At 44.8% G+C, this 20,722-nt stretch overlaps 1 protein-coding gene across 2 annotated transcripts; it reads right to left on the reverse strand.

Moving 5' to 3' along the window:
• Positions 1 to 4,078: 4,078 nt before the first annotated feature.
• Positions 4,079 to 20,107, reverse strand: LOC112262805 (repulsive guidance molecule B). Of its 2 annotated transcripts, XM_042331497.1 has the most exons (4): positions 19,809 to 20,107; positions 19,273 to 19,554; positions 14,568 to 15,085; positions 4,079 to 5,835 (listed from the first exon to the last, which is right to left on the reverse strand). In XM_042331497.1, the coding sequence occupies exons 2-4, from the start codon at positions 19,391 to 19,393 to the stop codon at positions 5,101 to 5,103; spliced, it is 1,374 nt and encodes a 457-aa protein (XP_042187431.1). In that variant the 5' UTR covers positions 19,394 to 19,554; positions 19,809 to 20,107; the 3' UTR covers positions 4,079 to 5,100. The 2 variants fall into 2 exon arrangements, with proteins under 2 accessions (XP_042187431.1, XP_024294344.1); XM_024438576.2 differs by having other exon boundaries at positions 19,276 to 20,104.
• Between the last annotated feature and the right edge of the window lie 615 nt (positions 20,108 to 20,722).

A 20,722-nucleotide genomic window follows, 5' to 3' on the forward strand; every position in this document is an offset into this window, starting at 1 on the left:
AATGCACTACATTTGACCAGAGCCCTATTCTCTATATAACGCACTACATTTGACCAGAGCCCTATTCTCTATATAATGCACTACATTTGACCAGAGCCCTATTCTCTATATAATGCACTACATTTGACCAAGCCCTATTCTCTATATAATGCACTACATTTGACCAAGCCCTATTCTCTATATAATGCACTACATTTGACCAGAGCCCTATTCTCTATATAACGCACTACATTTGACCAGAGCCCTATTCTCTATATAATGCACTACATTTGACCAGAGCCCTATTCTCTATATAATGCACTACATTTGACCATGCCCTATTCTCTATATAACGCACTACATTTGACCAGAGCCCTATTCTCTATATAATGCACTACATTTGACCAGAGCCCTATTCTCTATATAACACACTACATTTGACCAGAGCCCTATTCTCTATATAATGCACTACATTTGACCATGCCCTATTCTCTATATAATGCACTACATTTGACCAGAGCCCTATTCTCTATATAACGCACTACATTTGACCAGAGCCCTATTCTCTATATAACGCACTACATTTGACCAGAGCCCTATTCTCTATATAACGCACTACATTTGACCAGAGCCCTATTCTCTATATAATGCACTACATTTGACCAGAGCCCTATTCTCTATATAATGCACTACATTTGACCAGAGCCCTATTCTCTATATAATGCACTACATTTGACCAGAGCCCTATTCTCTATATAATGCACTACATTTGACCAGAGCCCTATTCTCTATATAATGCACTACATTTGACCATGCCCTATTCTCTATATAATGCACTACATTTGACCAGAGCCCTATTCTCTATATAATGCACTACATTTGACCAGAGCCCTATTCTCTATATAATGCACTACATTTGACCAGAGCCCTATTCTCTATATAATGCACTACATTTGACCATGCCCTATTCTCTATATAACGCACTACATTTGACCAGAGCCCTATTCTCTATATAATGCACTACATTTGACCAGAGCCCTATTCTCTATATAACACACTACATTTGACCAGAGCCCTATTCTCTATATAATGCACTACATTTGACCATGCCCTATTCTATATAATGCACTACATTTGACCAGAGCCCTATTCTCTATATAATGCACTACATTTGACCAGAGCCCTATTCTCTATATAATGCACTACATTTGACCATGCCCTATTCTCTATATAATGCACTACATTTGACCAGAGCCCTATTCTCTATATAACGCACTACATTTGACCAGAGCCCTATTCTCTATATAATGCACTACATTTGACCAGAGCCCTATTCTCTATATAATGTACTACATTTGACCAGAGCCCTATTCTCTATATAATGCACTACATTTGACCAGAGCCCTATTCTCTATATAATGCACTACATTTGACCAGAGCCCTATTCTCTATATAATGCACTACATTTGACCAGAGCCCTATTCTCTATATAATGCACTACATTTGACCATGCCCTATTCTCTATATAATGCACTACATTTGACCAGAGCCCTATTCTCTATATAATGCACTACATTTGACCATGCCCTATTCTCTATATAATGCACTACATTTGACCAGAGCCCTATTCTCTATATAATGCACTACATTTGACCAGAGCCCTATTCTCTATATAATGCACTACATTTGACCAGAGCCCTATTCTCTATATAATGCACTACATTTGACCATGCCCTATTCTCTATATAATGCACTACATTTGACCATGCCCTATTCTCTATATAATGCACTACATTTGACCAAGCCCTATTCTCTATATAATGCACTACATTTGACCATGCCCTATTCTCTATATAATGCACTACATTTGACCAGAGCCCTATTCTCTATATAATGCACTACATTTGACCATGCCCTATTCTCTATATAATGCACTACATTTGACCAGAGCCCTATTCTCTATATAATGCACTACATTTGACCAGAGCCCTATTCTCTATATAATGCACTACATTTGACCAGAGCCCTATTCTCTATATAATGCACTACATTTGACCATGCCCTATTCTCTATATAATGCACTACATTTGACCATGCCCTATTCTCTATATAATGCACTACATTTGACCAGAGCCCTATTCTCTATATAATGCACTACATTTGACCATGCCCTATTCTCTATATAATGCACTACATTTGACCAGAGCCCTATTCTCTATATAATGCACTACATTTGACCAGAGCCCTATTCTCTATATAATGCACTACATTTGACCAGAGCCCTATTCTCTATATAATGCACTACATTTGACCAGAGCCCTATTCTCTATATAATGCACTACATTTGACCAGAGCCCTATTCTCTATATAATGCACTACATTTGACCAGAGCCCTATTCTCTATATAATGCACTACATTTGACCAGAGCCCTATTCTCTATATAATGCACTACATTTGACCAGAGCCCTATTCTCTATATAACGCACTACATTTGACCAGAGCCCTATTCTCTATATAATGCACTACATTTGACCAGAGCCCTATTCTCTATATAACGCACTACATTTGACCAGAGCCCTATTCTCTATATAACGCACTACATTTGACCAGAGCCCTATTGTCTATATAATGCACTACATTTGACCAAGCCCTATTCTCTATATAATGCACTACATTTGACCAGAGCCCTATTCTCTATATAATGCACTACATTTGACCAGAGCCCTATTCTCTATATAATGCACTACATTTGACCAGAGCCCTATGTTTCCCTATGTCCCTCTGGTGAAAAGTGCATATTGAGGAAATCAGGAGTCATTTGAGATTTGCACTGTGAGTGAAGAAAATGGCAGATGAAATCCACAGCTTGGGCTGTTGGTGGTGGTGGGTGTCATGTAGGGGGAAAGGTTGAGGGGGTGGGGTAGAGAGGGGAGAGGGGGTGGGGTAGAGAGGGGAGAGGGGGGTGGGGTAGAGAGGGGGGAGGGGGTGGGGTAGAGATGGGAGAGGGGGTGGGGTAGAGAGGGGAGAGGGGGGTGGGGTAGAGAGGGGAGAGGGGGGGGTGGGGTAGAGAGGGGAGAGGGGGTGGGGTAGAGAGGGGAGAGGGGGTGGGGTAGAGAGGGGAGAGGGGGTGGGGTAGAGAGGGGAGAGGGGAAAGGTTGAGGGGTGGGGTAGAGAGGGGAGATGAGGGGTGGGGTAGAGAGGAGAGAGGGGAAAGGTTGAGGGGGTGGGGTAGAGAGGGGAGAGGAGGGGTGGGGTAGAGAGGGGAGGGGGAAAGGTTGAGGGGGTGGGGTAGAGAGGAGAGGGGGAAAGGTTGAGGGGGTGGGATAGAGAGGGGTAGAGAGGGGAAAGGTTGAGGGGTGGGGTAGAGAGGAGAGAGGGGAAAGGTTGAGGGGGTGGGGTAGAGAGGGGAGAGGAGGGGTGGGGTAGAGAGGGGAGGGGGAAAGGTTGAGGGGGTGGGTTAGAGAGGGTAGAGGGGGTGGGGTAGAGAGGGGAGAGGGGAAAGGTTGAGGGGGTGGGGTAGAGAGGGGAGAGGAGGGGTGGGGTAGAGAGGAGAGAGGGGAAAGGTTGAGGGGGTGGGGTAGAGAGGGGTAGAGAGGGGAAAGGTTGAGGGGTGGGTTAGAGAGGGGTAGAGAGGGGAAAGGTTGAGGGGGTGGGGTAGAGAGGGGTAGAGAGGGGTAGAGAGGGGAAAGGTTGAGGGGGTGGGGTAGAGAGGGGTAGAGAGGGGAAAGGTTGAGGGGGTGGGTTAGAGAGGGGTAGAGAGGGGTAGAGAGGGGAAAGGTTGAGGGGGTGGGGTAGAGAGGGGAAAGGTTGAGGGGGTGGGGTAAAGAGGGGTAGAGAGGGGTAGAGAGGGGAAAGGTTGAGGGGGTGGGGTAGAGAGGGGTAGAGAGGGGTAGAGAAGGGAAAGGTTGAGGAGGTGGGTTAGAGAGGGGTAGAGAGGGGAAAGGTTGAGGAGGTGGGTTAGAGAGGGGTAGAGAGGGGAAAGGTTGAGGGGGTGGGGTAGAGAGGGGTAGAGAGGGGAAAGGTTGAGGGGGTGGGGTAGAGAGGGGTAGAGAGGGGTAGAGAGGGGAAAGGTTGAGGAGGTGGGTTAGAGAGGGGTAGAGAGGGGAAAGGTTGAGGGGTGGGGTAGAGAGGGGGAACACTGGTGTGGATTTAGCAACAAAAAATAAATAAAGTGCTTCTGATAAATCAACTTCCTGTCTGAGGTATAAAAAAAACTATCACAACAAAATCAAGCCAAAATAACAACAAAAACTTGACGCCATTCAGAGTTCCTGGATACAATACTCACACACACTATTTACAGTCTGGGGTTGTTTCTACAATACTCACACACACTATTTACAGTCTGGGGTTGTTTCTACAATACTCACACACACTATTTACAGTCTGGGGTTGTTTCTACAATACTCACACACACTATTTACAGTCTGGGGTTGTTTCTACAATACTCACACACACTATTTACAGTCTGGGGTTGTTTCTACAATACTCACACACACTATTTACAGTCTGGGGTTGTTTCTACAATACTCACACACACTATTTACAGTCTGGGGTTGTTTCTACAATACTCACACACACTATTTACAGTCGGGGGTTGTTTCTACAATACTCACACAAGTTGGGAGTGTTTATTGGGGTCTTCCTTTATGTGTTATCCTCACATATAGATAGGTCATAATCTCCACAAGGCTTGCTAGATCCCACATAGCAGAGTTGGGAATAGTACAAGAGTGTCATGGAATCTGTTCAGAATCCACCTGTGGGCTTGGACCTGTGGGCTTGGACCTGTGGGCTTGGACCTGTGGGCTTGGACCTGTGGGCTTGCAGCTCATTTGTGACAGTAATATGCCTCGGGGTGTTCAGTCAAGAAGAAGAAAAGGGTAAATCTCCAGAGGGGCTCTGGTTAGAAGTTTCTCGTAGACACAGATCTGGGATCAGCTTAGGTCACCCTCCCCAATCATAACCATTAGGGCGAAAACACAATACTGAACTTAGATCTGCATCAAGAGGGAACTTTATCCTACAGCTCAGCTAGGAGCTCTATATTAACACACACATACACAAACACACACACACACATACAAATACACAAACACACACTCACGCTATACCAGTGCCTATCCGAGCGCACAGAGCGTAAGCAGTAGGAGCCATGTGATAGGCTGAGAGGTGTGGGCTGAGCTGGGTGGGTAGATCGTCCAGCGCTCGCGGTGGGGGTGGAGACTCTCCATGTCCTTCAGGGCGCTGAACGCCGCTGCCGTGAAGTTAGCGTCCCCGGTGGTCAGGAGGTCAAACACACACGAGTGGAAATAAATATCCTGCACCTCAAGCTGCTCCCTGCAGTGTGCCCGCGCACCCTCCATACTGAACCCATGGGGGGCGCTGTAGGGAGCCGTGTGGGAGTGTGTGTGTGAGGACTGGCCCTGGCCGTGTGGCTGTTGGAGCTGTAAGCCCAGGGCTGGATGTGGTAGAGGGAGAGGCAGGGGCAGGTGACCCCCCCGGTCGATGCGTTCCGAGGTGGGACATCCATTCAGACAGAGCTGCAGGTCCTGCGTAGCGTCGTAGGCATGGGCCATCTCCTCCGGGATGCGCACCGCCAGGGTCAGGTAGCGCCCCAGCTGCCGTACGATAACCGTCACGCCGATGTAGCTGGCATGCAGCTCCACGTGGCGACCGGGGCTATGCTCCGAGATCCACAGCGCTTGTACCTTCCCGGTAGAGTCGTTAACGTTGTGGTCAGGGGCCCCACTGCTCACGGTACCGTCTACGAAGGCAGCGGGCAGATCATCTGTTACTGCCTGGTAAACACGCTGGTCTGTACACTCCTCAAAGGGCTTGAATATGACGGTGATCTGTGGACACACAAACGTCATAAAATGACCAGGCACACAATAACTTTGATCTTTGTATGAAACAGGTTAAAACAGGTTTGCCAGACACTTTATCATATCTTATGAAGTTTATCTTGCAATCCAAACACAGCAAGGATACTGGCCTGCCAACTTGTTTAATTCTAACCCCCCATTCTAGGCAGCAAAGAGAACGCTGACATTCAATACTAATGAGAAATACTACTAAGAAAAATGATGTGAACCCTTTGGAATTACCTGGATTTCTGCATAAATTGGTGATAAGATGTGATCTGATCTTCATCTAAGTCACAACAATAGACAAACACAGTGTGCTTAAACTAATAACACACAAATTATTGTATTTTTCTTGTCTATATTGAATACATAATTTAAACATTCACGGTGTTGGTTGGAAAATGTATGTGAACCCCTAAGCTAATGACTTCTCCAAAAGCTAATTGGAGTCAGGAGTCAGTCAGCTAACCTGGAGTCCAATCAATGAGACGAGATTGGAGATGGTTAGAGCTGCCCTGCCCTATAAAAAACACTCACAACAGTTTAGTTTGCTATTCAGAAGAAGCATTGCCTGATGTGAACCATGCCTCGAACAAAAGAGATCGCAGAAGACCTAAGATTAAGTATTGTTGACTTGCATAAAGCTGGAGAGGGTTACAAAAGTATCTCTAAAAGCCTTGATGTTCATCAGTCCACGGTAAGACAAATTGTCTATAAATGGTTCTATAAAAAGTTCAGCACTGTTGCTACTCTCCCTAGGAGTGGCCGTCCTGCAAAGACGACTGTAAGAGCACAGCACAGAATGCTCACTGAGGTTAAGAAGAATCCTAGAGTGTCAGCTAAAGACTTACAGAAATCTCTGGAACATGTTAACATCTCTGTTGACGAGTCTACGATACGTAAAACACTAAACAAGAATGATGTTCATGGGAGGACACCACGGAAGAAGCCACTGCTGTCAAAAAAAACCATTGCTGCACATCTGAAGTTTGCAAAAGTGCACCTGGATGTTCCACAGCGCTATTGGACAAATATTCTGTGGACAGATGAAACTGAAGTTGAGTTGTTTGAAAGGAACACACAACACTGTGTGGAGGGAAAAAAGGCACAGTACACCAACATCAAAACCTCATCCCAACTGTAAAGTATGGTGGAGGGAGCATCATGGTTTAGGGCTGCCTCAGGGCCTGGACAGCTTGCTCTCATCGACGGAAAAATGAATTCCCAAGTTTATCAATACATTTTGCAGGAGAACGTTAGGCTATCTGTCCGCCAATTGATGACCAATTTATGCAAAAATACAGGTATATCCAAAGGGTTCACATACTTTTTCTTGCCACTGTACACTGTGTACAAACATTAAGGACACCTGCTCTTTCAATGACATAGACTGACCAGGTGAATCCAGAAGAAAGCTATGATCCCTTACTGATGTCACTTGTTAAATCCATTTCAATCAATGCAGATGAAATGGAGGAGACAGATTAAAGAAGGATTTTAAACCTTTAGACAATTGAGACCTGGATTGTGTATGTGTGTCATTCAGAGGGTGAATGGGCAAGATAAAATATTTAACTGCCTTTGAACAGGGTATGGTAGTAGGTGCCAGGTGCACCGGTTTGTGTCAAGAACTGCAACACTGCTGGGTTTTTCACGCTCAACAGTTTCCGTGTGGAGGCCAACATGGGCTAGCATCCCTGTAGAATGCTTTCTACACCTTGTAGAGTCCCTGCCCCGACGAATTGAGGCTGTTCTGAGGGCAAAAAGGGGGTGCAACTTAATATTAGGAAGGTGTCCTTAATGTTTTGAACACTCATTGTAAAATACTACAATATTCCCCAACTTTCGGCCTGCGAGACGAATTTGGACTGAGGGTGATTTTATTTGGCCCCCCAAGTTTTCTCAGCAAAATCTAGAAAATATACAGTATCAGTCAAAAGTTTGGACACACCTACTCATTCAAGGTTTTTCCTTCATTTGTACTATTTTCTACATTGTAGAGTAATAGTGAAGACATCAAAACTAGTAACCAAAAAAGTGTAAAACAAATGTATTTTATATTTGAGATTCCTCAAAGTAACCACCCTTTGCTTTGATGACAGCTTTGCACACTGATGACATTCTCTGAAATCATATTTGTCAGAGGGCTCAGTCCAACTCTATTTTACACAAACACACACATGCGTGCGCACACACAAACTCATTTAAAAATATATATATTTTACCTTTATTTAACTAGGCAAGTTAGTTTAAGAACACATTCTTATTTTCATTGACAGCCTAGGAACAGTGGGTTAACTGCCTTGTTCAGGGGCAGAACAACACATTTTTACCTTGTCAGCTCAGGGATTCATTCTTGCAACCTTTCGGTTACTAGTCCAATGCTCGAACCACTAGGCTACCTGTCGCTACACTCATGCCCTTAACTCTCCACAGAATACATTTTAGCGATGACCAAATGACTTTTGAATCAGTCGTGATTCGCAGACACAGCTAAGCAAACACACCCAGGATGAGGGACGCAGTGGCATGGTGGTTTTAATTTATTTATTTATATTTTTTAAGGGGTGGAACAGCTTAATATTGTGGAAAGAATGTTGCTTCCATCAATGTAATTGTCTGCATCATTTCCAATCCCCCATACATTTTTGGGGTAAATATATATATATATCCATATACATACACGCATGCATACATACATATATACATACACATACCTATATAGACATACATACATTTTTTTTTTAAATATACCTTTATTATTCCCTGAAAACCCTACCACCCTTCCCCCAATTGGAGTAAACCAATAAACACTGAAGCTTCGACCTTCAGTTTATACATCTTATACACATTTTACAGACACAATCTATTTTACAAGTTATATTTAGTTTGTTTTTAGTCCTTCCTCTATTTCTGATGTCCATCCAGTTTGATTTCTATTGGTAACTGTGCTATTTCACAAAAGTTCTGAACCTGTATACATTTTACAGATCCTGTATGCTTGACATTGGTTATCTTGTTATTAGTCCCACCCTTCAGCTCCACTCAACCCCTCCCATCTATCTCTCAACACCATCCATTTCGGATTTCTATTTGCCATATATTCTTCAACTGTGCTGTGATGCTTCACAAACGACTTGAACATTTCTATTCTCATAGCTTCTACAGATTGTAAATTAAAAATATATTTTTTTGCTAAAATAATAATTAGATTATTGATTGATTAACTTTGGCTTTTCAAATCACCCAGTATTGCTGTCTGCAGCGTTAGTTCTAGACAAATGTTGCAATTCTTCAGCCATTCCTGGACCTGTGACCCAAAACGAGCTACAAATGGACAGTACCAAAATAAATTATCTAATGACTCTGCCTCCTCACAGCAAAATCTGCAGAGCTGGGAAGATTGTATCCCCCATAAATATAACATTATATTGGTTGCAAGAATTTTGTATCGTAATTTAAATTGAAAAAAGTTTTGAATCCGGCGTTGATTTGCGTATCAATTCATAAATCATGTGCCATGGAATGGGTACATCGAACATCTCTTCCCAACTATTTAACCATTTATATGGCACAGCTGTCAGTTTTTTGGTCCTTACATGAAATTGGTATATGTTTTTATTTATTTCACTTTTCTTCAATCGTTTATGTTCTGTAATGCAGGGCCGACATACAAGTTCCTTACTTTTTTCCCCTTCTATATGGCCTCTTCCATTTTTGTGGTAGTGCTGCAATTAGTTGGTTGTAATTTTGGGTAGAGCAGATATTTCCATATGTGTGTGTTAGCTGTATGTGTGACAACTCCACCAGTCCTATTTAAGATATCATTCACTAAAATTATACCTTTTTTAAAAATTTCTTCAAAAACTATGTTTTATTAAAATCAGTTAGTATATTTGAGCTTAACCACTGTTCTGTCTTTTCAGGTGGATTAAACTGAAATTGCAACCAACTTTCTAAGGCTTGTTTAAAAAATAACAATATTTTGGAGATTATTTCCTTTTCAAACAACCGAAAGTGAGCAGGTGTAATCTGAACAAAGGGAAAAAGGCCATTCTTGAACATAGGATGAGACATTCTTACAAATTTACTAGAGAACCAGTTTGGATTTAAGTGGCATGGTGTTAGCCAGGTCCTTCTATCTACAAGGCTGTGGCCATAGCCACACAGTCATAGGGTTAGCATTAGCATGAATGACTGCTTTGTCCAGTTGTCAGAGATGAGGTCTGGGCAACCATTAGGCCTGTTGCAGGCATAGTCACACATCAATGGGTGTGTGTGTATGTCTGTGTGCTAATAATTCTGACTAATAGCGAGCCCTGACACAGGGTCAGAGCAGCAGCAGTATAACTATCACCTGGATGGGCGGGGGGGACTGCATGGCCGCTTGGCCACCACAGAGATGCCTTTGTGAGGCACAAAACAGATTTACTGACGTCTAAAAACACTCTCAGCCTGTGTGTGTGTGTGTGTGTGTGTGTGTGTGTGTGTGCATGTGTGCGTGTGTATTTTGTCATTTATGGTATGGTGCCCTTCACTCTCGACAGTAACTTCCGGCGCCGACAGAGATGGCCGCCTCGCTTCGCGTTCCTAGGAAACTATGCAGTTTTTTGTTTTTTTACGTGTTATTTCTTACACTAGTACCCCAGGTCATCTTAGGTTTCTTTACATACAGCCGAGAAGAACTACTGAATATAAGATCAGCGTCAACTCACCATCAGTACGACCAAGAATATGTTTTTCGCGACGCGGATCCTGTGTTCTGCCTTACAACCAGTGTAACCGAGTGGATTACATGCAGCGACCAAAAAAAAAACGACTCAGAAAAAGAGGGAAACGAAGCGGTCTTCTGGTCAGACTCCGGAGACGGGCACATCGTGCACCACTCCCTAGCATTCTTCTTGCCAATGTCCAGTCTCTTGACAACAAGGTTGATGAAATCCGAGCAAGGGTAGCATTCCAGAGGGACATCAGAGACTGTAACGTTCTTTGCTTCACGGAAACATGGCTCACTGGAGAGACGCAATCCGAAGCGGTGCAGCCAGCGGGTTTCTCCACGCATCGCGCCGACAGAAACAAACATCTTTCTGGTAAGAAGACGGGCGGGGGCGTATGTCTTATGGCCAACGTGACATGGTGTGATGAAAGAAACATACAGGAACTCAAATCCTTCTGTTCACCTGATTTAGAATTCCTCACAATCAAATGTAGACCGCATTATCTACCAAGAGAATTCTCTTCGATTATAATCACAGCCGTATATATCCCCCCCAAGCAGACACATCGATGGCTCTGAACGAACTTTATTTAACTCTCTGCAAACTGGAAACGATTTATCCGGAGGCTGCATTCATTGTAGCTGGGGATTTTAACAAGGCTAATCTGAAAACAAGACTCCCTAAATTTTATCAGCATATCGATTGCGCAACCAGGGGTGGAAAGACCCTGGATCATTGTTACTCTAACTTCCGCGACGCATATAAGGCCCTGCCCCGCCCCCTTTCGGAAAAGCTGACCACGACTCCATTTTGTTGATCCCTGCCTACAGACAGAAACTAAAACAAGAAGCTCCCACGCTGAGGTCTGTCCAACGCTGGTCCGACCAAGCTGACTCCACACTCCAAGACTGCTTCCATCACGTGGACTGGGAGATGTTTCGTATTGCGTCAGACAACAACATTGACGAATACGCTGATACGGTGTGCGAGTTCATTAGAACGTGCGTTGAAGATGTCGTTCCCATAGCAACGATTAAAACATTCCCTAACCAGAAACCGTGGATTGATGGCAGCATTCGTGTGAAACTGAAGGCACGAACCACTGCTTTTAATCAGGGCAAGGTGTCTGGTAACATGACTGAATACAAACAGTGCAGCTATTCCCTCCGCAAGGCTATCAAACAAGCTAAGCGCCAGTACAGAGACAAAGTAGATTCTCAATTCAACGGCTCAGACACAAGAGGTATGTGGCAGGGTCTACAGTCAATCACGGACTACAGGAAGAAACCCAGCCCAGTCACGGACCAGGATGTCTTGCTCCCAGGCAGACTAAATAACTTTTTTGCCCGCTTTGAGGACAATACAGTGCCACTGACACGGCCTGCAACGGAAACATGCGGTCTCTCCTTCACTGCAGCCGAAGTGAGTAAGACATTTAAACGTGTTAACCCTCGCAAGGCTGCAGGCCCAGACGGCATCCCCAGCCGCGCCCTCAGAGCATGCGCAGACCAGCTGGCCGGTGTGTTTACGGACATATTCAATCAATCCCTATACCAGTCTGCTGTTCCCACATGCTTCAAGAGGGCCACCATTGTTCCTGTTCCCAAGAAAGCTAAGGTAACTGAGCTAAACGACTACCGCCCCGTAGCACTCACATCCGTCATCATGAAGTGCTTTGAGAGACTAGTCAAGGACCATATCACCTCCACCCTACCTGACACCCTTGACCCACTCCAATTTGCTTACCGCCCAAATAGGTCCACAGACGATGCAATCTCAACCACACTGCACACTGCCCTAACCCATCTGGACAAGAGGAATACCTATGTGAGAATGCTGTTCATCGACTACAGCTCGGCATTCAACACCATAGTACCCTCCAAGCTCGTCATCAAGCTCGAGACCCTGGGTCTCGACCCCGCCCTGTGCAACTGGGTACTGGACTTCCTGACGGGCCGCCCCCAGGTGGTGAGGGTAGGCAACAACATCTCCTCCCCGCTGATCCTCAACACTGGGGCCCCACAAGGGTGCGTTCTGAGCCCTCTCCTGTACTCCCTGTTCACCCACGACTGCGTGGCCATGCACGCCTCCAACTCAATCATCAAGTTTGCGGACGACACAACAGTGGTAGGCTTGATCACCAACAACGACGAGACGGCCTACAGGGAGGAGGTGAGGGCCCTCGGAGTGTGGTGTCAGGAAAATAACCTCACACTCAACGTCAACAAAACTAAGGAGATGATTGTGGACTTCAGGAAACAGCAGAGGGAACACCCCCCATCCACATCGATGGAACAGTAGTGGAGAGGGTAGCAAGTTTTAAGTTCCTCGGCATACACATCACAGACAAACTGAATTGGTCCACTCACACAGACAGCATCGTGAGGAAGGCGCAGCAGCGCCTCTTCAACCTCAGGAGGCTGAAGAAATTCGGCTTGTCACCAAAAGCACTCACAAACTTCTACAGATGCACAATCGAGAGCATCCTGGCGGGCTGTATCACCGCCTGGTATGGCAACTGCACCGCCCTCAACCGTAAGGCTCTCCAGAGGGTAGTGAGGTCTGCACAACGCATCACCGGGGAAAACTACCTGCCCTCCAGGACACCTACACCACCCGATGCTACAGGAAGGCCATAAAGATCATCAAGGACATCAACCACCCGAGCCACTGCCTGTTCACCCCGCTGCCATCCAGAAGGCGAGGTCAGTACAGGTGCATCAAAGCTGGGACCGAGAGACTGAAAAACAGCTTCTATCTCAAGGCCATCAGACTGTTAAACAGCCACCACTAACATTGAGTGGCTACTGCCAACACACTGTCAATGACACTGACTCTACTCCAGCCACTTTAATCATGGGAATTGATGGGAAATGATGTAAATATATCACTAGCCACTTTAAACAATGCTACCTTATATAATGTTACTTACCCTACATTGTTCATCTCATATGCATACGTTGATACTGTACTCTATATCATCGTCTGCATCCTTATGTAATACATGTATCACTAGCCACTTTAACTATGCCACTTGGTTTACATACTTATCTCATATGTATATACTGTACTCGATATCATCTACTGTATCTTGCCTATGCTGCTCTGTACCATCACTCATTCATATATCCTTATGTACATATTCTTTATCCCCTTACACTGTGTATGACAGTAGTTTTTTTGGAATTGTTAGTTAGATTACTTGCTCGTTATTACTGCATTGTCGGAACTAGAAGCACAAGCATTTCGCTACACTCGCATTAACATCTGCTAACCATGTGTATGTGACAAATAAAATTTGATTTGATTTGATTTTAACCTGCTTAAGGCCATATGTGTGTGAAAGTTCTTGAGCCCACTGCTGACATACACACACATATACACACACACAGTGGTTCCTTTCACGCGCCGCCCATTCCAGGGTATTAGGAGTCATGCTATAAGCAGCTATTAGTTAAGTTAGGATTCCAACACCACGTTAGTCACGTGTTGGTCACAAGACTCAACTGTTTGCTCTGCTCTCCTCGCACCTGTGAGTGAGATTGTGTGTGTGTGTGTGTGTGTGTGTGTTTTAAGCCTCAATGAGAACAGCTCTGGCTTCAGCTGCACAGCTCTTCATACCAAACAGCTTGTTTATTCTGTACGCCAAACTCAACCTCTTTTCTTCTGTCCCAGCCTTCACTGTATCCTACATCCTCACAACACTGCTGCTTCAATGGAGAGCTGGGTCAGAACATCCATCTATCAGAGGTCTTATAGAGGGAATCCCTCCGTCCTCTAGAGCAGGGTCTGTTCTGTGAGTTTCATACCTTTACTCTACTACAAGATGGAACATGCTCCACATAATACTTTTAGTACATGTATTTTTGTTTTATATTGAAACAAAACAATCTTCCTGTATCTATAAGTGTATTGCTTTCTACTTTGTGGATGGTCACCCTTTCTGAAGTATGTAGGAAGGAGTTTTTATATATACATACAGTAATGATCTCCCCTCACCTTATTGGTCGCCGTGGCGCTGGATCCCGTTACCACTGGAACGTTGGTCACCTGCACGGACAAGTAGTCGTTGTCAATAAGCGGCCACGCCCCCTCCACCTTGCAGGTCTGGAAGCTGTCCTTAAACGTCCGCAGGTGGGGGTCCCCGAACAGCCCGCAGAACAGGTACCCTGGCGGCGTGTGAGTGTGTGTGTGAGGGTGTGTGTGAGCATGCTGGGTGCGGCTGTGGTAGTTGCAGGGCTCTGATTGTATCTCGGGGTGTGTGGAGGAGGTGGGCCCGTCACGGGAGCAGTTTCTCTGGGTCATGAGGTCTGAGATGCCCAGGACAGCAGAGTGGAAGACCAGGTTGCCCCTGCAGGACTTGGCTGTCCTCTGGGTGCAGGCGCTGTAGGACCTCAGAGCCTTACAGAACTCTACGTCAAAGCCATCCAGCGCTGGGGTCAGGTGAGACGTCAGGGACACAAAGTCTGTGGTGCACTTCTGGATACGACACTGAGGGGTGGCCACCTGGCAATGACCTGGAGAAACACACACATACTAACTGTCAGTACTATAGTACAACTACAAGAGTATTACAGTTCTATTATGACAGCACTAATACAATACCAGAGCCCTGGCAGGGTAGCAATACCATATCTATGGAGGAGGCTTTGATCTCTATGGCACAAATAAACACACACAACACTACTGGCCTGTTCAGATTAGACCAATAAAGCAGAGAAAGAATAGGCTACAGTGTGTGTGTGTGTGTGTGTGTGTGTGTGTGTGTGTGTGTGTGTGTGTGTGTGTGTGTGTGTGTGTGTGTGTGTACAGAAACACCACTTTATGACTTTTATAAACCAGAACAAAGAGCAGCGCTGAGAGACTGACACAGAGACTTGCAGACCTTCCCACAGAGCCAGAGATAAGACTGAGCTAGAGTGTGAAGGAATAACAGATCACACACATCCACAGCTGATAACTGTTACATAATATTCTATGCTGCCTGATGAAGCTTGTCATTCTCCAGACTGCCATGTTTATGATATTGCCTCAAAATAATGCCCTCACATGGGAAAGACAACTCCAGAGTGCATCTTTAAGAGCTCAGAGACACCATCATGAAGAAGTACTAAAAGCTGCGGGAGGCCACAGACCGCAGTGTGTTAGCCAACTCTATGATCTACAAGTTCTTCCGAGCTCTCAGTGTCAGGCTGGAGTCTGCAGTGACCTCTGCCCCCGGCCTCTAGCCAATGGAGGAAAAGAAAGCACGTTGGAATGATTCACTGATTACATCTATACAGCAGTAAAGGCCATCTAGAGATGGTTCAGCCAGCGATAATGTTTTCCAACGTAGTGCAGCATTTTGGTCAATGTACTGCAGCAGTAGTTCATATAGGCTTGGAAAAGAGAGGCCTGTTAAGGCTTAGAGAAGAGGGAGAGAGAGAAAGAAGAGATAAAAGGAGAAGATGCCAGGCCTAATGCATCAGCCACAGTGAGCTCCTATTAGATTAGGCCAGAGGCTCTCTAATGCGTACACACACACACTTACTTATAACTATCTCTGAGAGAATACTGGCTCTGCTTCCGCTGCCAACAACACACACTGTCAGAGCTCACCTGATTATGGCATGATTTACTAACAGACACCAGTACACCAGGGGTTGGAATCATTCCGTTCTGAGTAGAACCCCTATTTATTTTGTACCGTTCCAGTGTTCCAACCAGCATTACAAAGTTCTGAACCGTTTCCAACCAAACAAAAGTAACTGTTCATTGTATCCCGGGAAATCAACATAGTTTCTACATTTAGCTCATTCATTTACCACCCACCAATTAGCATGGATAGAGCATCTTGCTATGGAACGGGTAAGCTAGTTGTTTACATGTATGATGGCCAGATAAGTGCAGGCACGAGATGTGATTGAAATTCCACGGGTGGGGAGAGAGCAGGAGAAAGCGGTGGACATGGAGGGGGTTTGTGTTGAAGCACTGAGCATGATGATGGGTAGGAATGTGTTTAGGCTATTACTATCATCATAACTCCAATCATCTACATAATGATATACACACACCAGGAATATTTTTTGGAACAAAAAATACAATTATTTACCGTTTCTCAAGATTTGAACAGTTCTGTTCTGAACCACTCGAGATCACTTTCTATGTTCTGTTCTGGTTAAAACCCCTGCAGCAAACACACACACACACACACACACACACACACAACATAAGGCCTATTCACACACACGTCATACAGAACTTATGCTAACAATAGGCCTAGTTCCCATGGTGCAAACAGTGGCAACGCAAACACACCCATGGTTATCCTGGTATGAATGCCCTGAACCATAAGATGAAGGGATAACAGAAAGAAGAAGAATGTTTGCATAAAACCAACGCTCTCATTCTCTCAGGACTGTGTGGTGAGAGGGTTGTGTGTGTGTGTTAGTACCCGGGCCAACCAGGTGGTGGCAGCAGTGTGCTGAGTATTAGAGGGGGGTACACAACATAACACGTCCAACTCACACTCCGGATCAGAATCTCCCTTCATTGTGTTAAATACTAACACTAGTCCTCAACAAACACACACACACACACACGCACACACACCCGAGAGTTACTCACAGATACAGTGAACAACTAAAAAGTTTAATTCTCAGGCTGAATCTTGAGATTAAACCTCTATGCCAAACACATGTACTGTAGGTCTCCAGTGCTTTCTGATCACACAGGTCTTTCTGATCACACAGGTCTTTGTGCAGTGAGTCTAGTCTGAACATACTGATAACTGTGACTGACTGTGGCACAATACACAGCTGCTCTGGCCTCCGCTTCAGAGACACTCACTTACGTTTCAGTCCCCTCTCTCTCTCTCTCTCTCTTACACACACGGGGCTGAATAATGGTAAATAGTGTGGACGGCTGGTGGTAACGACGCTGCAATATAATATCAGGATCAGAAGTGATAGCTCCCTGGCTGGTCTGGTGCATCCGGTGGTGATGAGCACCATGAGACAGCTGTGGAGCCTTGTTACCAGTAAGCAAGACACACACCACACTAGCAGCACAATAAGACACAGACCAGCTAGCTACACACACCATCAACACACAGACCAGTAAGCAACACACCACACCATCAACACACAGACCAGTAACACACAGTCACAGACCACACACCATCAGCTGAATAACCCACAGACCAAGTTTTGTTACAAGCTAGCTACACACACCAACAACACTATAAAACACACCAAGTCACTGTTTCTTCTCAATAATTGTTGTTTTGTTTTTGTATATATCTCCTCGTTGCAACATCTGACATCCCCAATGAGACAGGACATGCTGATAAATTAAAAGTGTGAATCAGTTAAATGGAATTATACTGTCAATGGTGTTTTATGGTGTCATGAATAAACTTACAAAAGTGAAATAGGACCTTCTAAATAGATTAGATGATTTTAAATTGTAATTCTTATTGGCAGGGAGCATCAGAGTGCTTTTCATGCTTATCAACCAGTCCTCATCCTCCTACTGCAGAGAACTGTACACAGACAGTGTCATGTCCAGCTGTCTGGGACCGTGTTAAACTAATTATCTGCTGCACGCACTCACACCACACACACAGTCATTGAGCACGAGTTGCACAGCAGGTCTGGGGGACATCCAGATTGGTGGTGGGCTATCGCAGTGCCAGCCCAGAACATGGCTCTCTGTATGGGCACAACTGCCAGCTAGCCCCGGGATACTGAGGCCAACCCAGACTCTATATGACGACTTCAAGTAGCCTAGCCTACTAGCACCCAAAGTGCTTTCCTCTGGTATTTAAGTCTATTCTACTTTATTACATCGTTTTGATTATATTATATTTCTCTATATCCTAGATGTTCTGTATGATTGTATTCTGTTATATTCTATTCTAGATTATATAGTTATATTTATTTATATTTTTACCTTTATTGATATAAGTAATTAAATTAACAACAAATTATTATTTGCACTGTCACAATATGGTTCTGTTCTGTTCTACTCCATTCTATTCTAGAGTCTCCATGTGGTCCTATTATATTCTACTATTTCCTTTGTGTATTAAAAGTACAAGTAAAGCTATAATTTTGTAACATAATTGTACACATTTATAATTTTCATTCCAAATATTATTATTATAAACCTCTATCATTTTAAAAATGTGTCAACAATAATCTGTTAGCCTGTCTGCCGAGGACCTGCCACCAAGATATCTGCATAGCCACCCTTCCCTTTCTCTATCAGCCATTAGCGTCCCACGGCAGAGACACCGCGGGAGAAACTCTGGAGAGACCTTTTAACTGCTGCGTTACTGCGGTCCGCCGGAGAGAGAAAGAGAGGCACTATCAAACAATAACACGAAGAGGACAGATACACTCCCATAGGAACAGGCCTATAGGATATACACACTATTAGACTCCCCTCAAACCACATGGAAGACTCATTCCAATCCCACCCCACTAGGCACACACTGGTTGAATCAACGTGGTTTGAACCAACGTGGAATAGACGATGAATTGACGTTTATGCCCAGTGGGACATTCTAAGTTGTGTCATTATTAACTGGTTATTAATTCTTCATTAGCCTATTACTGTTATGGCACATTCGCAGCGCTCGAACTGAAGTGAACGGCGTACAGGGTACTAGGTCCTGATTTAGGCTACCGAGAATGAACAACATCCGAAGTAATATAGTTACCACCTCTGTGAGCCCGGTAGCAGAGAGCAAGGAGCAGCACCAGCAACGGCCGCAGGCGGGGGACCCTCGGTGGGGATGCGAGGCGCTCAGCCCCGCGGTAACAACATCCGGCTCTCCCCATCCCCGTCCATACAGGGCCAGGAGGGAAGAGGGGACAGACAGCCACGGGGGAGAGGCGTGAGGGGCGGCGGAGCGGTTTCCGAGAAGTCAGGCCTCTGCTCTCCTTCTCCCTCCCTCTGTTCTCCTTCTCCTCCTCGAGTGCGCAGGGGCATTAAAGCGCAGCTGCTCCGCGGAATGCGATCCGTTAGGGCGATGGAAAGGAAAGGAGAGGAAAAGGGAAAAACTAAGTTGCGATATAAAAATACAAGTCCATCCAGCAACATAAACACTTTCACTCCTTCGTCCCCTGTTACAGATTTCCTTCCCAGACCCCGCAGTGTGTCTCTAGCAGCTTATTCCGTCCTGACTGAGTTGAGTGTTGTTGTAGCGATCAACCTCGGCTCCCCTGTCCCTGTCTCTGTCTCTCTCTACCTCACCTCAGAATCCTGCCCCTCTCCTCTGTTCCTCAGATCTATGGGAGAGACCTAAGGACACTGCTGACCTGCAAACGACTAACTAAAATATAAAACTAACCCTTTAATCAAACCCTTAACCCTTACCGTAACCTAATTTTAACCGATTCTGAAATGAAATATCAATTTGCAGGTCAGGAGTGTCCATATAGCCTTTTCCCAGATGGATACCACAGATGATCCATTGTTGACCAGATACTCAAGTGGCCACTCTAACAATGAAAATAAATGTATTTAAAAAGGCAGTCGGGAGGAGGCAAGATCAGTTGGAACCATTCTAGCCAATGAGAGGACAGATACGCGTGTGAAAACGGGCACGACTCCGATATAAAGTGTTTTTTTTTAAATCAAAGTTGCCGGGATGTCACGTGTTCTACTTATATCAGTAAACTCGTAATAAGCTAAGTATTACGACATTTATATTATTTTAAATAAGCCTCACGTATCAAATAAGCCATTAAAATTTTCGTTAACCCTATTCGACACTCTCATGACCTCCCATACACACTCTTCGCTTGGTGAGCGAAAAAATTAAATAAAAATCGCCACCTGCTGGAGAAACAGATTTTGGGCCCATTTATCCCTCTTGCATTGCTTCTTCCTCTGTTTGCTTAGCGAATGAACCACACCATTGGCGAAAAACCTGCCTCTGATAGAACAGGCCCCCCTCCTTGGCTTCCCTGGAGAAAGAGAAAGAGGGAGGGAATGAGAGCGGGAGAAAGAGAAAGAGCGAGGAATAGTGCATGTTATTTTAAAAACATTATGTATTGATGCAATACATTTCCAGAAGTAAGACAAAGACCTAGAGAAAATTTTTAGTTTTACAAGCCCTAATGGTAATGAATATGATGACACTATTAAACATGCTCAAACCAATT

The sequence above is a fragment of the Oncorhynchus tshawytscha genome, linkage group LG12 (genome assembly GCF_018296145.1).
Source record: "Oncorhynchus tshawytscha isolate Ot180627B linkage group LG12, Otsh_v2.0, whole genome shotgun sequence".
Classification (NCBI taxonomy): Eukaryota; Metazoa; Chordata; class Actinopteri; order Salmoniformes; family Salmonidae; genus Oncorhynchus; species Oncorhynchus tshawytscha.

Bases quoted from the DNA above. Each gene is read 5' to 3' on its own strand.
- LOC112262805 (XM_042331497.1), bottom strand. From the start codon at position 19,393: ATGGGGAGAGCCGGATGTTGTTACCGCGGGGCTGAGCGCCTCGCATCC. The intron at 15,086-19,272 runs GTAACTATATTA...GTGTTTCTCCAG, and splicing joins CTACCGGGCTCACAGAGGTG to GTCATTGCCAGGTGGCCACC. The intron at 5,836-14,567 runs GTGAGGGGAGAT...GTGTGTCCACAG, and splicing joins GCGCCACGGCGACCAATAAG to ATCACCGTCATATTCAAGCC.